At 40.0% G+C, this 16,143-nt stretch overlaps 1 protein-coding gene across 2 annotated transcripts in view; it reads right to left on the reverse strand.

Annotated features, from left to right (window-relative positions):
• The window catches only part of STK38 (serine/threonine kinase 38), a 42,002-nt gene that overhangs the window by 8,718 nt on the left and 17,141 nt on the right, over positions 1-16,143 (reverse strand). For both annotated transcript variants that reach the window (XM_043907307.1, XM_043907308.1), the window contains exons 3-9: positions 15,970-16,021; positions 14,951-15,073; positions 13,185-13,268; positions 9,478-9,601; positions 6,827-6,981; positions 2,884-2,986; positions 1,716-1,777 (exon numbers count right to left, since the gene is read on the reverse strand). In XM_043907307.1, coding sequence (XP_043763242.1) covers positions 1,716-1,777; positions 2,884-2,986; positions 6,827-6,981; positions 9,478-9,601; positions 13,185-13,268; positions 14,951-15,073; positions 15,970-16,021 — 703 coding nt within the window. The remainder of the gene's footprint in view (positions 1-1,715; positions 1,778-2,883; positions 2,987-6,826; positions 6,982-9,477; positions 9,602-13,184; positions 13,269-14,950; positions 15,074-15,969; positions 16,022-16,143) is intronic.

A 16,143-nucleotide genomic window follows, 5' to 3' on the forward strand; every position in this document is an offset into this window, starting at 1 on the left:
TTTGCTTAAAAAAAATTTTTTTTTAATCATAGAAGATTCCTTACCTTTTGTTACCTTCCAAAACACAGATAAGTATCAGTCTCCCAGGATTGCAGGAGCTACTGTCTAAGAAACAGTTTCTTAGGTAGACGGTCTCAACTTTGACTGCACAGCAGAATCACCCAGAGCCCCTTTAAAAAACCAGGTACCCAGACTATATACCCCAAACCAGCTGCATCACAATCTCCTGGGGTGGGACCCAGACATCAGTATGTTCTGAAGTTTCCCAGGTGATTCTGGTGAGCAGCCAAGGCTAAGATCTACCGCTCTGTGACAGACAACAGAAGCATCTGAGAAGATTTGTTCCCAATGTTCCCTAATCCTTCACAACCTATGTAAATGGTGTTCAACCACCTAAAAAATTTAAACATTTAAAGAGTATCAGAGTTCCTAAGAAGGCTATGATGTGATTAGGCATACCAAACTTTAGTATCCTGAAATTAATGTTAGAAAAGATATCAAAGATTAATTTCATTTATTACATTTCCAAAAGTGTTTGGTTTAGGTTAATGCCTTTCCCAGGGCCCAGGTTTAACATAAAAATCATAATATTCAAAACATGGTCTTGAATGCGCCTCAAATGAATCAAAAAAATGCAAGCCTTTCTTTGATTCTTTCTTAATCCTAAGGCTTCCAACTTTCACATATGGCTAACAGGTACTTACTAGCAACCTATTAAATGAATTATTAGAAATACCATAGAGAGCCCTAATTCAGTATTTTACTAAGGACTCTGGCCAAAACACAGTATTTGGCCAACCTGCCAAGTTACAACTGTGTACACCAACAAGCAGAAATACCACCATTTCTAGAAATACACACACATGATCATCATTCCAAGTTAGTCATAGTTTTCCATCCTTGCCATTCTTGCTTTCTAATGACCCACTGCCAGTTTAGCTTTACTATTTTCAATTTGCTATTGGGTTTCTTGCAAAGCCTAGAATGTAGGGATATACATTCCTATTACATCTGGTCAATAATTTCCCGATAACTAGACACTGGGATATGTGCATTGCAATTTATGAACCAATGAATCAGAATAGAAGTTTGCCTAGACAGAACATTTCACTGGTAAATTTGCACTATTTAAATAAGTTCCACCATGCTACTGAGGTAAATGCAATAATGTTACTTATTTTTAAGCTTATGGGGCATAATTTTATGTGTATATACATGAATTATTAAAGCAAGCATTTCCCTTAAATTTCTCTCCAATTTTTAATCACCAAGTTCTTTTTTCTGCCATAACATAGGAAAGGGTGGGGCAGGTGAATTGACTAAGTCAATCACAAGTTTGAGAACCACAGCCTTGAAGTTCTGGGTAGGTATTTGTACTTAGTTTCAGTTTGAGAGAACTCCACCTCCAATATAACCCTTTACCACCATAAATAGAGGGAAAACGTAGAAGAGGAAGGAAAGCAGTTGTCACCAATGTAAAAGGTCAGAATGAGGTCATCCACTGAAAATGTCACAACCAAAACCACCTCATTTTATACCTGCGATCCTTCAAAATACCACTTTTGGTGCTACCAATATGACAGGCTTCTCTTAAGGTAATTTAAAACAAGGAATAGGTAAGCTGCAAACATTTATCAAATGCAAATTTATGTGCATATTTCTAAACTGATTCATAGTTGGTTTGTAGCATTTAAGAAGCCACAGGTATTACTTACTAGCTGACGTCTATTTCTTTTCCAGGTTTCTGCTTTCCTTTTGGAATTCATGTTCTGAAAAGCTAAAAGCAGAGAAAAGAAGTTCTAATAAGCAAAGTTCAGGAATGTTTACTACTTTTTTAGGCTCTGGTTCAAGCCACAGGACACCTTCAAGTCTCGGTTTTCTCCCCACACACCAAGAACTCTACGTGATACATTTTCCACCAAATCCGTAAGCCCCAGTCAGAGGCGCTAAAGCATTAATTCAAAGTATCACACAGAGAGTTGTAAGCCGCACTTCCCTGGAGATAATATGACCAGAGAGGAGGACAGGCCTGAAACAGAATTACAGGGAATTGAATCAGAATCACAGGGAATCCAATCTCATCAGAGAGAGGCGAAGGTCCCAAAGTGGACCTAAAACACGCACAACTTTTCAAATTACTATCAAATTTCCCCCAAGAGTAGTAACTCTACATAATCAGAGACTTCTGTATAGTATATATTATATACTATAGACATAGCTTCCCAAGGATGAAATGTAATTTTACTACATAGTTTCAATGGTTTGGGGCTTCCCTGGTGGCTCAGATGGTAAAGAATCTGCCTGCAATGCAGGAGACCTGGGTTCGATCTCTGGATTGGGAAGATCCCCTGAAGAAAGGAATGGCAACCTACTCCAGTATTCTTGTCTGGAGAAGTCCATGAACAGAGGAGCCTGGTAGGCTACAGTCCATGGGGTCACAGAGAGTTGGACACGACTGAGCGACTAACCCTCTCACTTTCACTTTTCAACAGTCTGACAGAGTGAAAGTAACTCGCAAGCTTCTTTCTGCCATGACAGCACCAATGTTAAATCTAACCTGGAAAAAAAAAAAAAAAAATCTAACCTGGAGTTGTTCCCAGGATTTTTTCCTCTACTACTTTTGTTTGCCTGCTCCTTGTTCATCCCTTGTAACTTTCTCAGGAGAGCTCCAAAGAATGCTTGTTGGGACATCTGCCTTAAAACATTTGGTGGCCTTCATCTTCTCTCACCACATAGTACAAATCACAGGCAAACCTGGGAAGGTATTTTTATTCTCGAAAGACTTGAACTGTGATAATCTCCTATTCCATGCTGCATATTCTGGTTACCAGGGGGAATAGCTCTTCCAGGGATAAAAAGGCTACCATCACTGTTAACACTTACTGAAATCACTGGGGAGGCTGTGGTTCAGATTCCTATAAAATTCTGTCCTATGTGCTTTTTTCAGTCCTGTGCAAAGGCCAAAGTCAGAAAGCTTCACGTGGCCCTATGGAGAGGAAACAAGGGCAAGAACAGATGAGCATTCACGATGTGGAAGAGAACATTATCCTCTCCAGCTCTGTGCATTACCCATTATGGCTCCACAACCAAAGGATACTGCTGCTGCTTTTATTATGAGGAGAAATATATACCAGCAAACAAATTAAAGATCACTCCAAATCCTATTATACAAATATTATATGTTTTGGGTGTATCCACAGCATCTAATTTTACCTCTTAAACTACCTCAATCAATATTCTGTGTTTCTTCAAAGATTTTTTTAACGTCTATATAATATTCAAATGACTCGGTACATCATTGTCTACCTATCCCCCCAATGCTATTTAATCCAATCTCAAGTCATGTGGATTACAATAAGCATCCCCGTGCCAGAGAGGGCCCGTGTTCCCAACCCTAGTCAGGCATGATACAGAGGATGGTCTTTACAAAAGAGACTTTACAAAAGGCTGTTTGAGCAAGTCTTTATTCACATAGCTTTTTCTCCACTTGAATTATTTCACTGGGATAAATTCCAAGGAGTAAACTATTCCAAAGACAAAGAGAATCAACTTCATTGTACAGTTCTTGATAAGTGTTGCCATACTGTATTCCAATCACAAGTCTCTGACTTCACCATTCTCTTCAAAGAAAACTCACACCTCCTATGAGCCAGGCACCATGCCTTTAAATGTGTTTTCTCATTTGTAATTCTTAAGCCACCTTTCATAGACTCAGAGTCATTAAACGACTTGCTGGTGAAATGGCAGCAAGAAGCCAGAAGTCAAAGCTCTTTCTCTCCAGACCAGGATTATTTAACCCCTCTCCAACCCCTGATCTTATCTGGAAAATGAGAATCATGTTATCTTCCTGGCACAAATGGTGAGAATTAAGGCTTGTAAGGCTCCTTCCCTGATTCTCTAAGGTAGAAGAGGGTGTTCTAGGGGTGGTGAGATTTTCCATTGCAGGACATTTGATCCACACCAAAAGGTCCTTGGTATTTAGTTCTGTCTAAAATGGATGTTTTGGATTGAACCAAATTTCAAGGAACTTTTGTCACGAACCAAATGGCCATAGTCAGGACCAAATGTTCACCTACCAAAATTTTAGGTAGATAAGGAGGTAAAACCAAAACTAGGGGAGCAACTCTTGCTGCTGGGAGCAACTCTATAGTGCTCAAGGTCACACAGTCAGAAGTGATGTGGCCAAGGACTGAGCCCTAGTGACTTCCCCATCTGTGGTCTTTGGTCCCTAACATATAAACATCCCAGGGTACAAGGCTACAGAAGCTGTGCTTAAGAGCAGCTTTCTGTGCTGTTGTTTTTTTTTTTTAATCTCATTAGGTTTGGCTCTGTGTGCATACACACATGCAGGCTTAAGCATAAAAGGTAAACTACCAAAGATGGCTTTGAGCCTACTAACCTGCTATTTCCCTTTCAGATTTGCAAATAACCTGTTCCACAAGCCAGGGAAGTGTTTCACAGTTTTAACTACATGTTTTACCTAGACAACTCCAGAACAGTCTTAAAAAACAGTGTCTGGAGCAAATGCTGTTCAAACCTAGATTTTCAGAGAACTCTGTAGCTCTTCTCATTTATACAGCAAGAACTCAAAATGTCTACATTTTCAGTTTTACAACCAATACGGCTAAACACATAAATGAGCCCTCCTCTACAAGTCTGGGCTGGCATATTGTAGACAGCATGTCTGCACCAAACAGGTGTCCCCAGTCCTCCTCAGCTAGACTGAGTCCCCAGCTCTTGGCCTTCAGTATGTTTGCTGGCCTTGAACACAGACTTAGCCTACAATGAGGCCAGCACTAAGGCACTGGGTGCAGGACCAAGGCATCTGAACCCAGGACAACACAAAGTAGAGCTACTACTTTATTAAAAGATACATGAACTTAAGGACAGAAAAATAATCTCATACACGTTACCATTTTAAAAGCAGAATATCAAGCTATTTACTTTGAGGATGCTAACTGTACATAAATTGACACAAAGAGAAAGCTACTGAAGCTATTATACTAAAACAGCTGTTACTGGGACTCCCCTGGTGGTCCACTGGTTAAGAGTCTGCCTACCAATGTAGGGGACACGAGTTCAATCCCTGGTCGGGGAAGATTCCACATGTCACGGGGCAACTAAGCCTGTGTGCCACAACTACCAGGCCTGCGTGCTGCAACTGCTGAAGTCCATCCGCAGAGAGCCTGTGCTCCGCAAGAAGAGAAGCTTCCACAATGAGGAGCCCACACATCCCAAGTGGGGAACAGACTCCACTTGCCACAACTAGAGAAAGCCCAAGCACAGGAACGAACAGCCAGCACGGCCAAAAATACTTTATTTATTTAAATAAAAAATAATATGGAGAAGGAAATGGCAACCCACTCCAGTAATCTTGCCTAGGAAATCTCATGGAAAGAGGACCCTGGTGGGCTACAGTTGATGGGGTCACAAAATTCAGCCACAACGTAGAGACTAAACAAGAACAACAATTATACTATACTGTCATTGTCATAAAATTTCTCTGTGCTCTTCCTATTCATCCTTTCCAACCATTCCCAAACCCTGGCAATTACTGATCTTTTTATTGTCTCTGGAGTTTTGCCTTATCCAAAGCGTCATATAGTGGAATCACACAGTATGTAGCCTTTTCAGATGGACTCTTTTCACTTAGTAATATGTATTTAAAGTTCCTCACTGTCTTTTAATGGCTTAATAGTTAATTTCTTTTTAGTGCTGAATAATGTTCCATTGCTGAATGTTCCATTGACCAGATATACCACAATTTGTTTATGCATTCACCTATTGAGGGACATCTTTGTTGCTCCTAGGTTTTGGTAATTATGAATAAAGCTGCTATAAACATTAAAAAAAAAAATAATAATAATAATAATAATAATAATTTGAACAATGACATTACATTTTTCTTCTTTATAGCTCTCTGTATTATTCAAATTTTCCATTATGTATGTATGTTATTCTTATAATGAAGAAAAAAACTATTAACCAGAAAAAATTACTGGACAAATCTCCTACTCTCTCGAAACAGAAAGATTAAGGTTTTCAAAGAAAGTAGACTAAAACTTCAGATTTTTTCCAAAGACTGTTATCAAAAGACAGTAAGAAAGGAAAATACCCTATGAATTAAATTTACTTTCCTACTTAAAAGAAGAATTCAATCTAGACAACAATTCTATGTACCAGAACACAACAATCTAGAATTTTAAAGCTGGAAGGGACTTTGGAGCATCTCCCAATCAATATATTCACTTCACAGATGAGTGAGGTCCAGACGGTGGAGGAACTTGTCAAGCAGCATCAACAACACAGCAGCACAGGGATTCTCCTCTGATTTGTCGCGAGTTTAAGAATCAGGCAACTCAGTTCACGAGCATATGTAAAGATAACTACAAAGAGGCCATCAGAGAGGCTGAGCAGGGCTCTGCTTTAAGCCCAGGGCACAGGGTTTGGAAGCTGAGCTTTGTACAGATTACTCTTGCTGTCACCGTACTTCCTAGTTCTGGGCTGGGATCCTCAACAGAGGGGTTCTCAACAGGGGATGCGTTAGTGTAGTTAATCATCTGAGAAGATGACTATCTTTGGCTTCATTACAAAATAACTTAAATCAATTTTATGCTTAATAATTTTTCAAAATGTTCTTTAAGAGGAAAATTTAATCAAATTATGGAATTCATAAGCCTTTCTTACCTTTAAAAAAAAAAAAGAAGAAGAAAATACCCTAGGGAGCTCACAGCTCCCCGACTGTGATTACAGGTCATGCAGGTGTTAAGGCAGAGGTTGCTCAGACAGTAAGGACACACTGGTCGGCCTGCACTCCTCACAGTACCTTGCTGTCCAGGAGAAGGTTGTCTGGTTTGATGTCTCTGTGGATGAATCCAAGTTGGTGAATAGAGTCTATGGCTAACACTGTTTCTGCTATATAAAACTGAGTCTCCTCTTCTGTCAGCGTGTCTTTTTTCATCAACAGGGTCATCATGTCCCCTGGAAACAAAAAGATACAAAGTACATACACGCACACACACAAACACACAAAACAATATGAGTAACAGCCAGTTTTCAGATATGTCCTCCCTACCTGCCACCATAAGGCGGTGCTAAATAGGTCTCTGCTATATCCCAGAGATGACCTACTATGGGCGGAAATGCCCGACATGAGCAGAAATGGTAAGCAGTTTCTAACATTTAAGAGATAAAATTCACAGCCACGGATGGCAAAACACTTTCACTAAGCTAACTGATGCTGACCCCTGAGCGGTGATTTCCACTTAACTTTGGAGAGAGAAAGGAAATGTCTCTCATACTAAAATAATAAACCAATCAATCAATAAATTTGCTTAAGACAATTTTTTGGACTGGGGAAAGAGCTACTTTACTTTTCACTTGGCACAAATACCTGCAAACTTCTCTAAGGCATTTCCACATTCTAACAATGGCTGTACTGCCATTATTAGAGAGGCTGAGTGAAGTGAAAGTCACTCAGTCGTGTCCAACTCTTTGCGATCCCATGGACTATACAATCCATTGAATTCCCTAGGCCAGAAAACTGGAGTGGGTAGCCTTTCCCTTCTCCAGGGGATCTTCCCAACCCAGGGGTTGAACCCAGGTCTCCTGCATTGCAGGTGGATTCTTTACAAGGGAAGCCCAAAAATATTGGAGTGGGTAGCCTATCCCTTCTCCAGCAGATCTTCCCGACCCCGGAATATAACAGAGGTCTCCTGCAATGCAGGCAGATTCTTTACCAACTGAGCTATCAGGGAAGCCCAAACAAAAACGTAAACATCTGGGGAGGCTGAAAACAAGCTTTCCAATGTCTATTCACAGAACACTAGAACATATATAAAAAGGTAGGATTTAGGAAGCAAAGTGTTAGTCAACAAAAGCTGTTATAAATATGAAAAGAAAATGCTACAGACTAGGATGTGTAATAATTGCCTCCCAAACGTGCATAGTGAACACCTCCCAAGATCAGTGGGGTTTTTTCTCCAGTGCTTATTGTGGGTACTTAAATGTATACCAAACTTTTACAACACAATGTCAGTATTTTAGCAGTTAAGCAGTAACTTCCTTAGTTTTCTGCAAAGTCAAAATTTAAGTATTTCTGCTCTTAAACTGTACCATCAACATACAATGGTGAAAAAAAAGATTCTGATCCAATTCAACAGTCAGATGAAAGCAAAGCAAATATGAATACAGTTTAAAGGTAAAAGAAACAGGAAAGATTCAGTTCACATCGCATAGAAAGCAATCTATGTTAGAAAACGGAAAAGAGACAGAAACCTCGGATTTTAATAGCATGTCATGCTGCTTATTTCTAACTTTGAGGGAAGGAGAAAAGTGGGTATTTTACCCTTGGGCAAAAATTAAGCCACTTATTAAGATGCTCCCTTTTTTGCCCCAAAACTTGAAAAACATGATTTCCTAATCACTCCTGGCCGCCAAAGATTCAATCTGGAGGCACATCAGTGGGGCCGGCTCTGAGGTACCTGTGTGGCCGTAGCACAGTGGCCCAGGAGAGCAGCCAGTGGCCTCACCTGTACAAGCGCGCCCAGATGATCAGAGCGCTCAGGCCAGAGGGTCTGGGCTGTGCAGGCCAACCCCACCGAGTGCAAAGGGCAGGGTCCAGGGGACACAGGAAGCTACGGAAGACAGTGCAGGTAAGGCTTGCGGAGATGCACGTCAGGGGGCTGGCTGGTTCCTGAGCTGGTTCTCACTCCTATTTAACTGACACCTAAATGTTAAAAAGTTTCTCCTCATTCTGTCATATAGATTCTTTTCTAAAATCTTCATCAACTGTTAATAAAAAGTACTGATGACCCTAGATATAACTAAAAGTTGTCACCAGATCAAATATTATGCCACAATTATACTAGCTTTGGTATAAAAGCATAAAAAGAGAAAGCTTTCTTTTTTTCCCTACCAGTGTGCTCACAGTTTATCTGCTCACTGGGAAACAGACTGTGTTCCCCAGAACAGATGCATGTTCTATTCTGGGTTTACTTTGGAGCTGTCTTACAAGATGTACAAGTCAAGTTACCAAAAACGTGAAATTTCAGAAATAAGAAACAGATTGTGACTACTAATATATGTAATGAGAAATTCACTCTTTATAATTTACAGGGGGGAAAAAAAAGTTGAAGCAAGGAATGTAATAGCTTCAATCAATCTTGTCACTTAGGTAAACAGACTTATTCCCAGGGACAGAAAGACAGGCAAAGCTCCTAGTATATTTCTATATATTTAAAAAGAAAAGAAATATCCATCTGAAATCATGAGAATGAATGAGAAGGTTATTTTTATGGCCCTAAAGCTGTAAAAAGGCACCCAGCACAGACAGATTACTGACCTCCTTTACAGACCTAAAAAGATACAGAAAGCAACTTTGTGAGCACGGTTAAAAGTAGAAAGGAGGGTTAATCCATGTAAGAGAGAAACCACAAAACAAAAAGGAAAAATGACCTTTCATCGTCAAGTAATTACCTCCAGGCAGGAACTCCATGATTAGGTAGAGGTTTAGCTTATCCTGAAAACTATAGAACATTTTCACAACCCACAAACTGTCTGCCTCCACTAGAATGTCGCGCTCCGCACGAATGTGGCCAACCTGGAGGTACACGCATTGGATTAATGACAAGCCTTGCTCTGCTTCATCAGACTGCATATTTGCTTAAACAATTTAAATACTGTTGAGTATTAAATTGTGATGATGCAAAACATACAGCTTATGCTTAGGCAAACCTACGAACTCAAAATTTGACAACATTTGACTTGAAGGTATTCGGTAATGAAAACTTGAGTGATGAAAGACTTGAAAGTGGCAAAATTCAATGGTTTTAATGCAAATGGAAACTTTAATAGTACTATAAAGTGAACCTCTGATTAGTTAAAATTACCATTCTTTTGCATATCTTTTTGATCTAATAATTCTTTTTTAATAAAAGTAAGTCCCCAAGATGAGACTCTCTAAGCAAATCCTGCCTCAGGTCTTCAGTGACATCTGCCAAGACGGTGCCCTGCTTGACCATCCCCGATACTGTGATGCCACAGTACTCGGCCACGGCTGTGCACACAGGAGGTGCTCAGTTCTTACTGAACTGAAACATGAGAACAGCTAAGAAGAGTTGTCAACTCATTTATGACACTGCCAGTTTTCTATTTTTACTGAAATATTTAGCTAGGGAGACCAAGTTGCCAAAGGTTTGGGAGGATTTCTTTATTAAAATATTACTATCAAGTTGACTTCATCTACTTTAAATATACAATAATAATCAAAACACCACTGCATATCACCAAGTCCCACCCCTTTTCTTCTTGTATAAGTGCTGTTAAGTTGCAAGACTGGGTTGAATCAGATCTAAATTTGTTAAGACTCAGGCTGATCCTTGAGTAGAGGTTTTTATTTTAACATGCGCTCCAGCCCGGGACCTCCTACAATGTTTGGAGGTGAAGATATACCAAGTTCACAAACTGGCACTTCTACTGGCAAACTCGGCCCCTGGTTGTTGTTTTGTTTGATAGGATGTTCTGCGTGCTTGTCTTAATGGAATGTCTTCAGCAAAGCCAGGCGCTCTCTATTCCATTTGGACACAGACCCCAAAGCCTTCTCTCCTGTCTTACAACCTAACCTGCCTCATCTTTCCATGCTCACTCCTATGGGCCTAAAACTCCTATTGAGTTTTCAGTTTCTACTAAAACTGTTTTCAAGGAAATTTTTAAGTAACTTCAGTGTTTTAGAAATTTTACATTTTTACATCCCTACTTATGGCATGAGGGTGGGAAAAATGGAAGAAGGTAACGGTGATAAGGAATGGTGCTATAAAATTAGAATGAAGCCCAGTAAAGATCTGAGGAAACACTCATGCCACTTGCTGGCTCTGACCCAGTCAGTTACTACACAAAGACTGCACGGAGCTGACTTCACCCGCCTGTTTCCCTTGGCTCCTGTGAAGGCCTCTGCCTACTGCAGGGACACACAGTAAAGGACAGGCATGACCACTGTTGCCTGTCACTCACCTTAGAGGGCAGACTGTGACTGCAACATTCCCGGTTTGTCACAGGGCAAGCTGTAGGCACAGTGACCACACCCCGCCCTTCTCTCCCGGGGCTGAGACAGCAAGTCAAGAACTCAAGGTCTAGGAGTCAGGCGATTTTACAGGAGGGGTGGGCTCTGGATTCCCTTTCCCCTGCTCCTTAAACACTGAGGGGAGTGGGGATTATCTGCCAGCTGTGAGCCAGGGCACTAGGAGAGCAGAGAACAGTCGGTCTTTGGGCCCATCCTAACCCTACACGGGCATCACAACCAGAGGCTGTCCTTTTGCACAGGAAGAGAAATGGGAAGAGACTAGCTAAACACTGGTCTCTTATCCTCTAAAATTCATTTTCCAGGTAGCAGAAACTTCCATCTTGTGAGGAATAACAACCGGAACTCTAAATGGGTAGCTGTAATTCCTGCTCAGTTTTGTAAAAGCAAATAAGAAGTTTTCCTCTGGAGAGGGCACCTATACCTACAAGAAGTCAGACTCTGAATCTGTACTTTGTCAGCCCCACTCAGAAGTGATGGATTTGCCCCACAAAGCTGCTACCTGCTTCCTCAGGACAGCTGCCCCAGGTCAAGCCTGTGGCCGGAAACTTTAACTGGACCATGCTGAGATCAAACCTAGGGAGCTGAGTCCATCAGCAAGAGGAGCTAACGATTTAAGTTAATTCATTTAAAATCCTAATTCGAACAGACACTTCCTTTATCTTCACGTAGGAAGTCTTTAGAACCTGATTTTGAAGAAGGTACAGTACTTGAGAGAATGTCTTTAAACAGTATGTTTGGATCATCCTGTCACCACCTGTTACCTCTATGAAGGATTAATAAGCGGAAGTTATGACATGTACTTCTTTTTACAATTTTACTCTACTATTCATTTGATAAAGAAATATTGTGAGTCTTAGTTAAAACTACAGGAAATATATCTTGTAAAAATAAAATTTACTTGTGACATACAAACTATGGACATACAAACTATGGACTAATCAGTACAGCTTCACATTCTCCTTTCCAAGATTAACTGAAGCTCCTTCAGTGTCAATACCCATATCGCACTGATTTTTAGATACATTAATAGTGCTGGTGTGCATTTTGAATAAGGTTGGTGTTAACATATAATGTCTGAAGATCTACTGCCAGGGTATATGCTACTTCTGACCAAAATTCCTGGGAGTCTAAAGCTTTAAAGAGAAAGCTTTAAAGAGAAAATTAAAATCCCAAATTTTGAGCTAGCACTTAGATGAAGGGCAGAAAAGCCTCAGTGATTATAGCTCCTCTCAGGCGGCTGGAAGGACTGGGTATGGGGCCAGCCTCCATCCTGGCTCTGAGGTTTTGTATCTGGAGCTCTCCTTTCCAGGGGGCATCTCTCTGCCCTCCTGTAATAACTGGTATTTTATAGGATATTTGCAGGCATCGCCCACTGCAATCTGTTTTGCTAATTAAACCAGATTTATAGAAAATCTGCATTCTCACTTTTAATATATACTAATATTTAAAATCTTACTTATTCTGCATAAAGTACTAAATGCAGCTTATAAATCTATTTGCAAAGTAGATTTGAAGTTTTAGAAAATATTCTTAATCATTAAATGAGAGTCTGCACTGCTGTGCCACCTTCATTATATTTTTTCAAATTCATTCCCAAACAAGAATGGCCTCTCTCACATAGTGACAAGCCACTCAGAAGATCCAAACTGGGTTTGCGTGAATTTACAGAATGAAGCATATTAAGACCTATTTTAGATCAAACTCCAAAGTCTAATTCCTAAGTCTCAGTTCCAAGGTATAATACACAACTTTCCTCAACATTCTGTAAGGAACATGCTACTATAGTAAGTACAACCTCAAAAAACAGCTCCTAATGACAAGGACAGCTTGTGATCAACTGCAAAACACAAATATCAGACGTTTCTCTAGTAGATTTTCAACTTTAAAAAGACTGCACATAATGTCTTAGGTATTATTTGTACCTAAAATATATATAACTGCTTCTATAGGGTCGGGGGGGGGTGCGAGAAAGCAAAGTAATATTATATGACAGGGCTAAAGAAAACTAAAAGAGGAATATACACTTCAATTAAGCAATAAGAACAGTTTTAGAAGACAAAAATTCATTAAGATGACTAAAATCACTGCTACAATTGTGCTTTACCTGCTCTTTTTCAAGCATATCTGCTTTACGAAGTATTTTCATTGCATACACATGGCCCGTATCTTTCTTCTGAACAAGCCGCACCTAAATATTGTAAGAGAAACGCCAAGAGTTCATGATGCCAAACTAATGGTTTCATGTGTAACAGGAAATCATATTTAAACTGAAAAAGTACTGCAATTTTTATATAAGCAATAACAAAGCAGAAGAAAATGCTTTTCAGTGTTTCAAAATGGATATATTATACACAGTGAGGTCAGTGCCGAAACATCCTCAGATATCTCCACCTCTGAACAGCTCTGGCTCCCAAGTTGAACAGATCAAGCTAATTCAAAATCCTCACTTTGGACTCATCAAACCCATGACACATGTCATCCAGTCAGCTCAAAAAAATATAAGGAAATGTTTACGACAATGTCTAAAACAATAGCAAAAGCTAAGGCACAGGAAAAAAATGCCTGGAAGTGGGGGAAGAACTAAAATGTATACTTAGGGAAATAGAGTTTTCTGCAGCTCTCCTTTCTCTTTTTTACTTTCCTTTTTTTTTTTTTTTTTTTTTGAGAGAAAGAGAACAGATAATTTGTGATGAAAAGAAATGGTCTGGGAGGTGGGAGGGGGGATCGGGATGGGGAATACGTATACATCTATGGCTGATTCATATCAATGTATGACAAAACCCACTGAAATGTTGTGAAGTAATTAGCCTCCAACTAATAAAAAAAAAAAAGAAATGGTCTGCAACCCAAACACAACTACTCGGCAAGTCCCTGCACATCCCCTCCTCCTCCCCCAAGACAAGTATGCTTTCTTCTCTCTGAAACATTCTTATTTTCCTCGTCCCCATGTCCCCCCCTCAGTGAACATAAAGCTCTTTTAGATGTGGTCCTGTACCTTTTCCTCTCTCAAGAGGCCAACAGGGATTCTGAACACTGAGGGATCAATTTAATCTTTCACCTGTGCCTTTGAATATGTACTCACATTTCCCCTAGGTGCTGGTTTTTTATAATGTGCTGCTCCTTTTGTATTTACAATGATAGTGAAACTATTGCATCAGTAGGTCGTCCACTTCGGGTGTTTTCCACAAATGGGGAGGATCTTGCACAGGCTCATTCAAACCCTTCCCAGCAGACTGCTCTTGTGATCAAGCAGGACGCACTTGAACAACCAGCTGGGACAAAGCTGCAAATACTTTCATTCTCTACCACCACCCACATTAACTTATTTCTATAAATTGTTTCCCAGGGCCTCTTTTCAGAGCTGTACCAATCCGGCAGGAAGAAATAAAGGGTGGAAATATGCTGGAAGTTTGCTCTTGGAAAGGCAGTGTAATGGGAAAAGCAACAGCTTTGAGATCAGGAAGACCTAGGCCCTGCTTTGGTACCATTGCCCAATGGATGTGTGACACTGGAACATTATCTATCCCCTCAGGTTTAACCACATCATGTATAAAATATTAGTCATGATTCTAGGAAAGAAGCACTCACTAAGTAATAAATATTGATTTATTTCTACCTATCAACTCTCCCTCTAGATGAATATTTAAAGCATCAACATCATCTCTAGCAAAACAGAGAAGAACAACCAGATCCCTGGGACAGTGAGAGGGCAAGAAAAAGAGGACAGAGAGCAGGTTAGACGTGGGGCTCAAAACAGGGCCCACCCACGCCCTGCTACAGTTCTATCAGCCAGCACAAGCTCACGTTACGTTAGAAGCTTCGATGTGCTGTGGCATTCCTGTATTTGATAAGTAGCTGTGGTGTTTTTACCTCACCAAAGGCTCCTCTGCCTATTACTTTTAAGGACTCAAAATCTTCCAGTCCAAGTCTTGTTCTCTTCAAGCGAAGAAACTCTGTTTCCTTCCGAGCATGCGCTGATCTCCGGAGTCGTTTCTAATGTTTAAACAGAGAGGGAGAGAGGTGGGAAGGGACTCTGCAACAAGTCTTATTTGTGGTTTAGCCCACCCAGAAAGCAGGGCCCCGCCAGACTAAACACCATCTGTTCACACAGGAAAGCACCGCAGAAGGACCCTAAGGAGGTCAGCCCTGCCTCCCCGTTCTCAGACACAATAACCACCCTGAACAGAGGATGAACCTGCTTCACAGCCCACTACTCTAATGTTCCTAAAGTGGAAGGATAAACAATCAACATTTCCCTTTAACTTTTTTTATATACAAGTATGGTTTTTATTTTTTTCTTATATACAAGTATGGTTTTTAAATTTCTCTCTGGAATTTTTACACATTATGGTTCATTCTATGCATTAACTTCCTATTGTTCTTACAAGTCTTGGGTTTTTTTCACCATTTTTCTGGGTTCTATGATTCATTCCTCCTTTTGAGAACACCTCCACAGCCATTTCAGTTCTTTCCATAGTTTCTTATTAATTATATTTTCTGCCACATCTGTGGGCATTGGGGGGAAAAGGCTGATTCGAGAGGTATTTCACCTTGACAAAAATTTCAGAAATTTGTTCCACTTCTATGGAGCGTTTTCAGTGAATTAAAAATGCTGATTTGCTTTTTAAAATTTTATTTCATGTCTTCCTTTTCTTGGAATTCTAAAGCTAATTAATTTACTACTACAGAGCCTAGAAGCCATCCTTTCCTGGTATTTAATGATCAACTTCTCCCTCTGCATGAGTACCTAAATCCAGAAGCACACCCGCCCTCATAATTTCCTGTTACAAGTCAAAACCCTTCCTCCATGCACCAATGCTAATAACTTGCTACACAAGACATGATCTGTCAGGCTTGGTTTCAAGGAAAATTCTTCCAATATTAATTACCTCTTCATCCTTGAGGCCTTCTTCTTCCATCACTTTTTCTAACTTCTTTTGTCTAAAAATAAAGACATATGAAATTCACATTTGAATGATAACTTTCTGTTAATCTATGTACAATTTTTTTTTTTACTGATAGAAACAGGTAAAACTCAAAATGCTTCATTAAAACAACAAATT

Source organism: Cervus elaphus, chromosome 7 (assembly GCF_910594005.1).
Source record: "Cervus elaphus chromosome 7, mCerEla1.1, whole genome shotgun sequence".
Classification (NCBI taxonomy): Eukaryota; Metazoa; Chordata; class Mammalia; order Artiodactyla; family Cervidae; genus Cervus; species Cervus elaphus.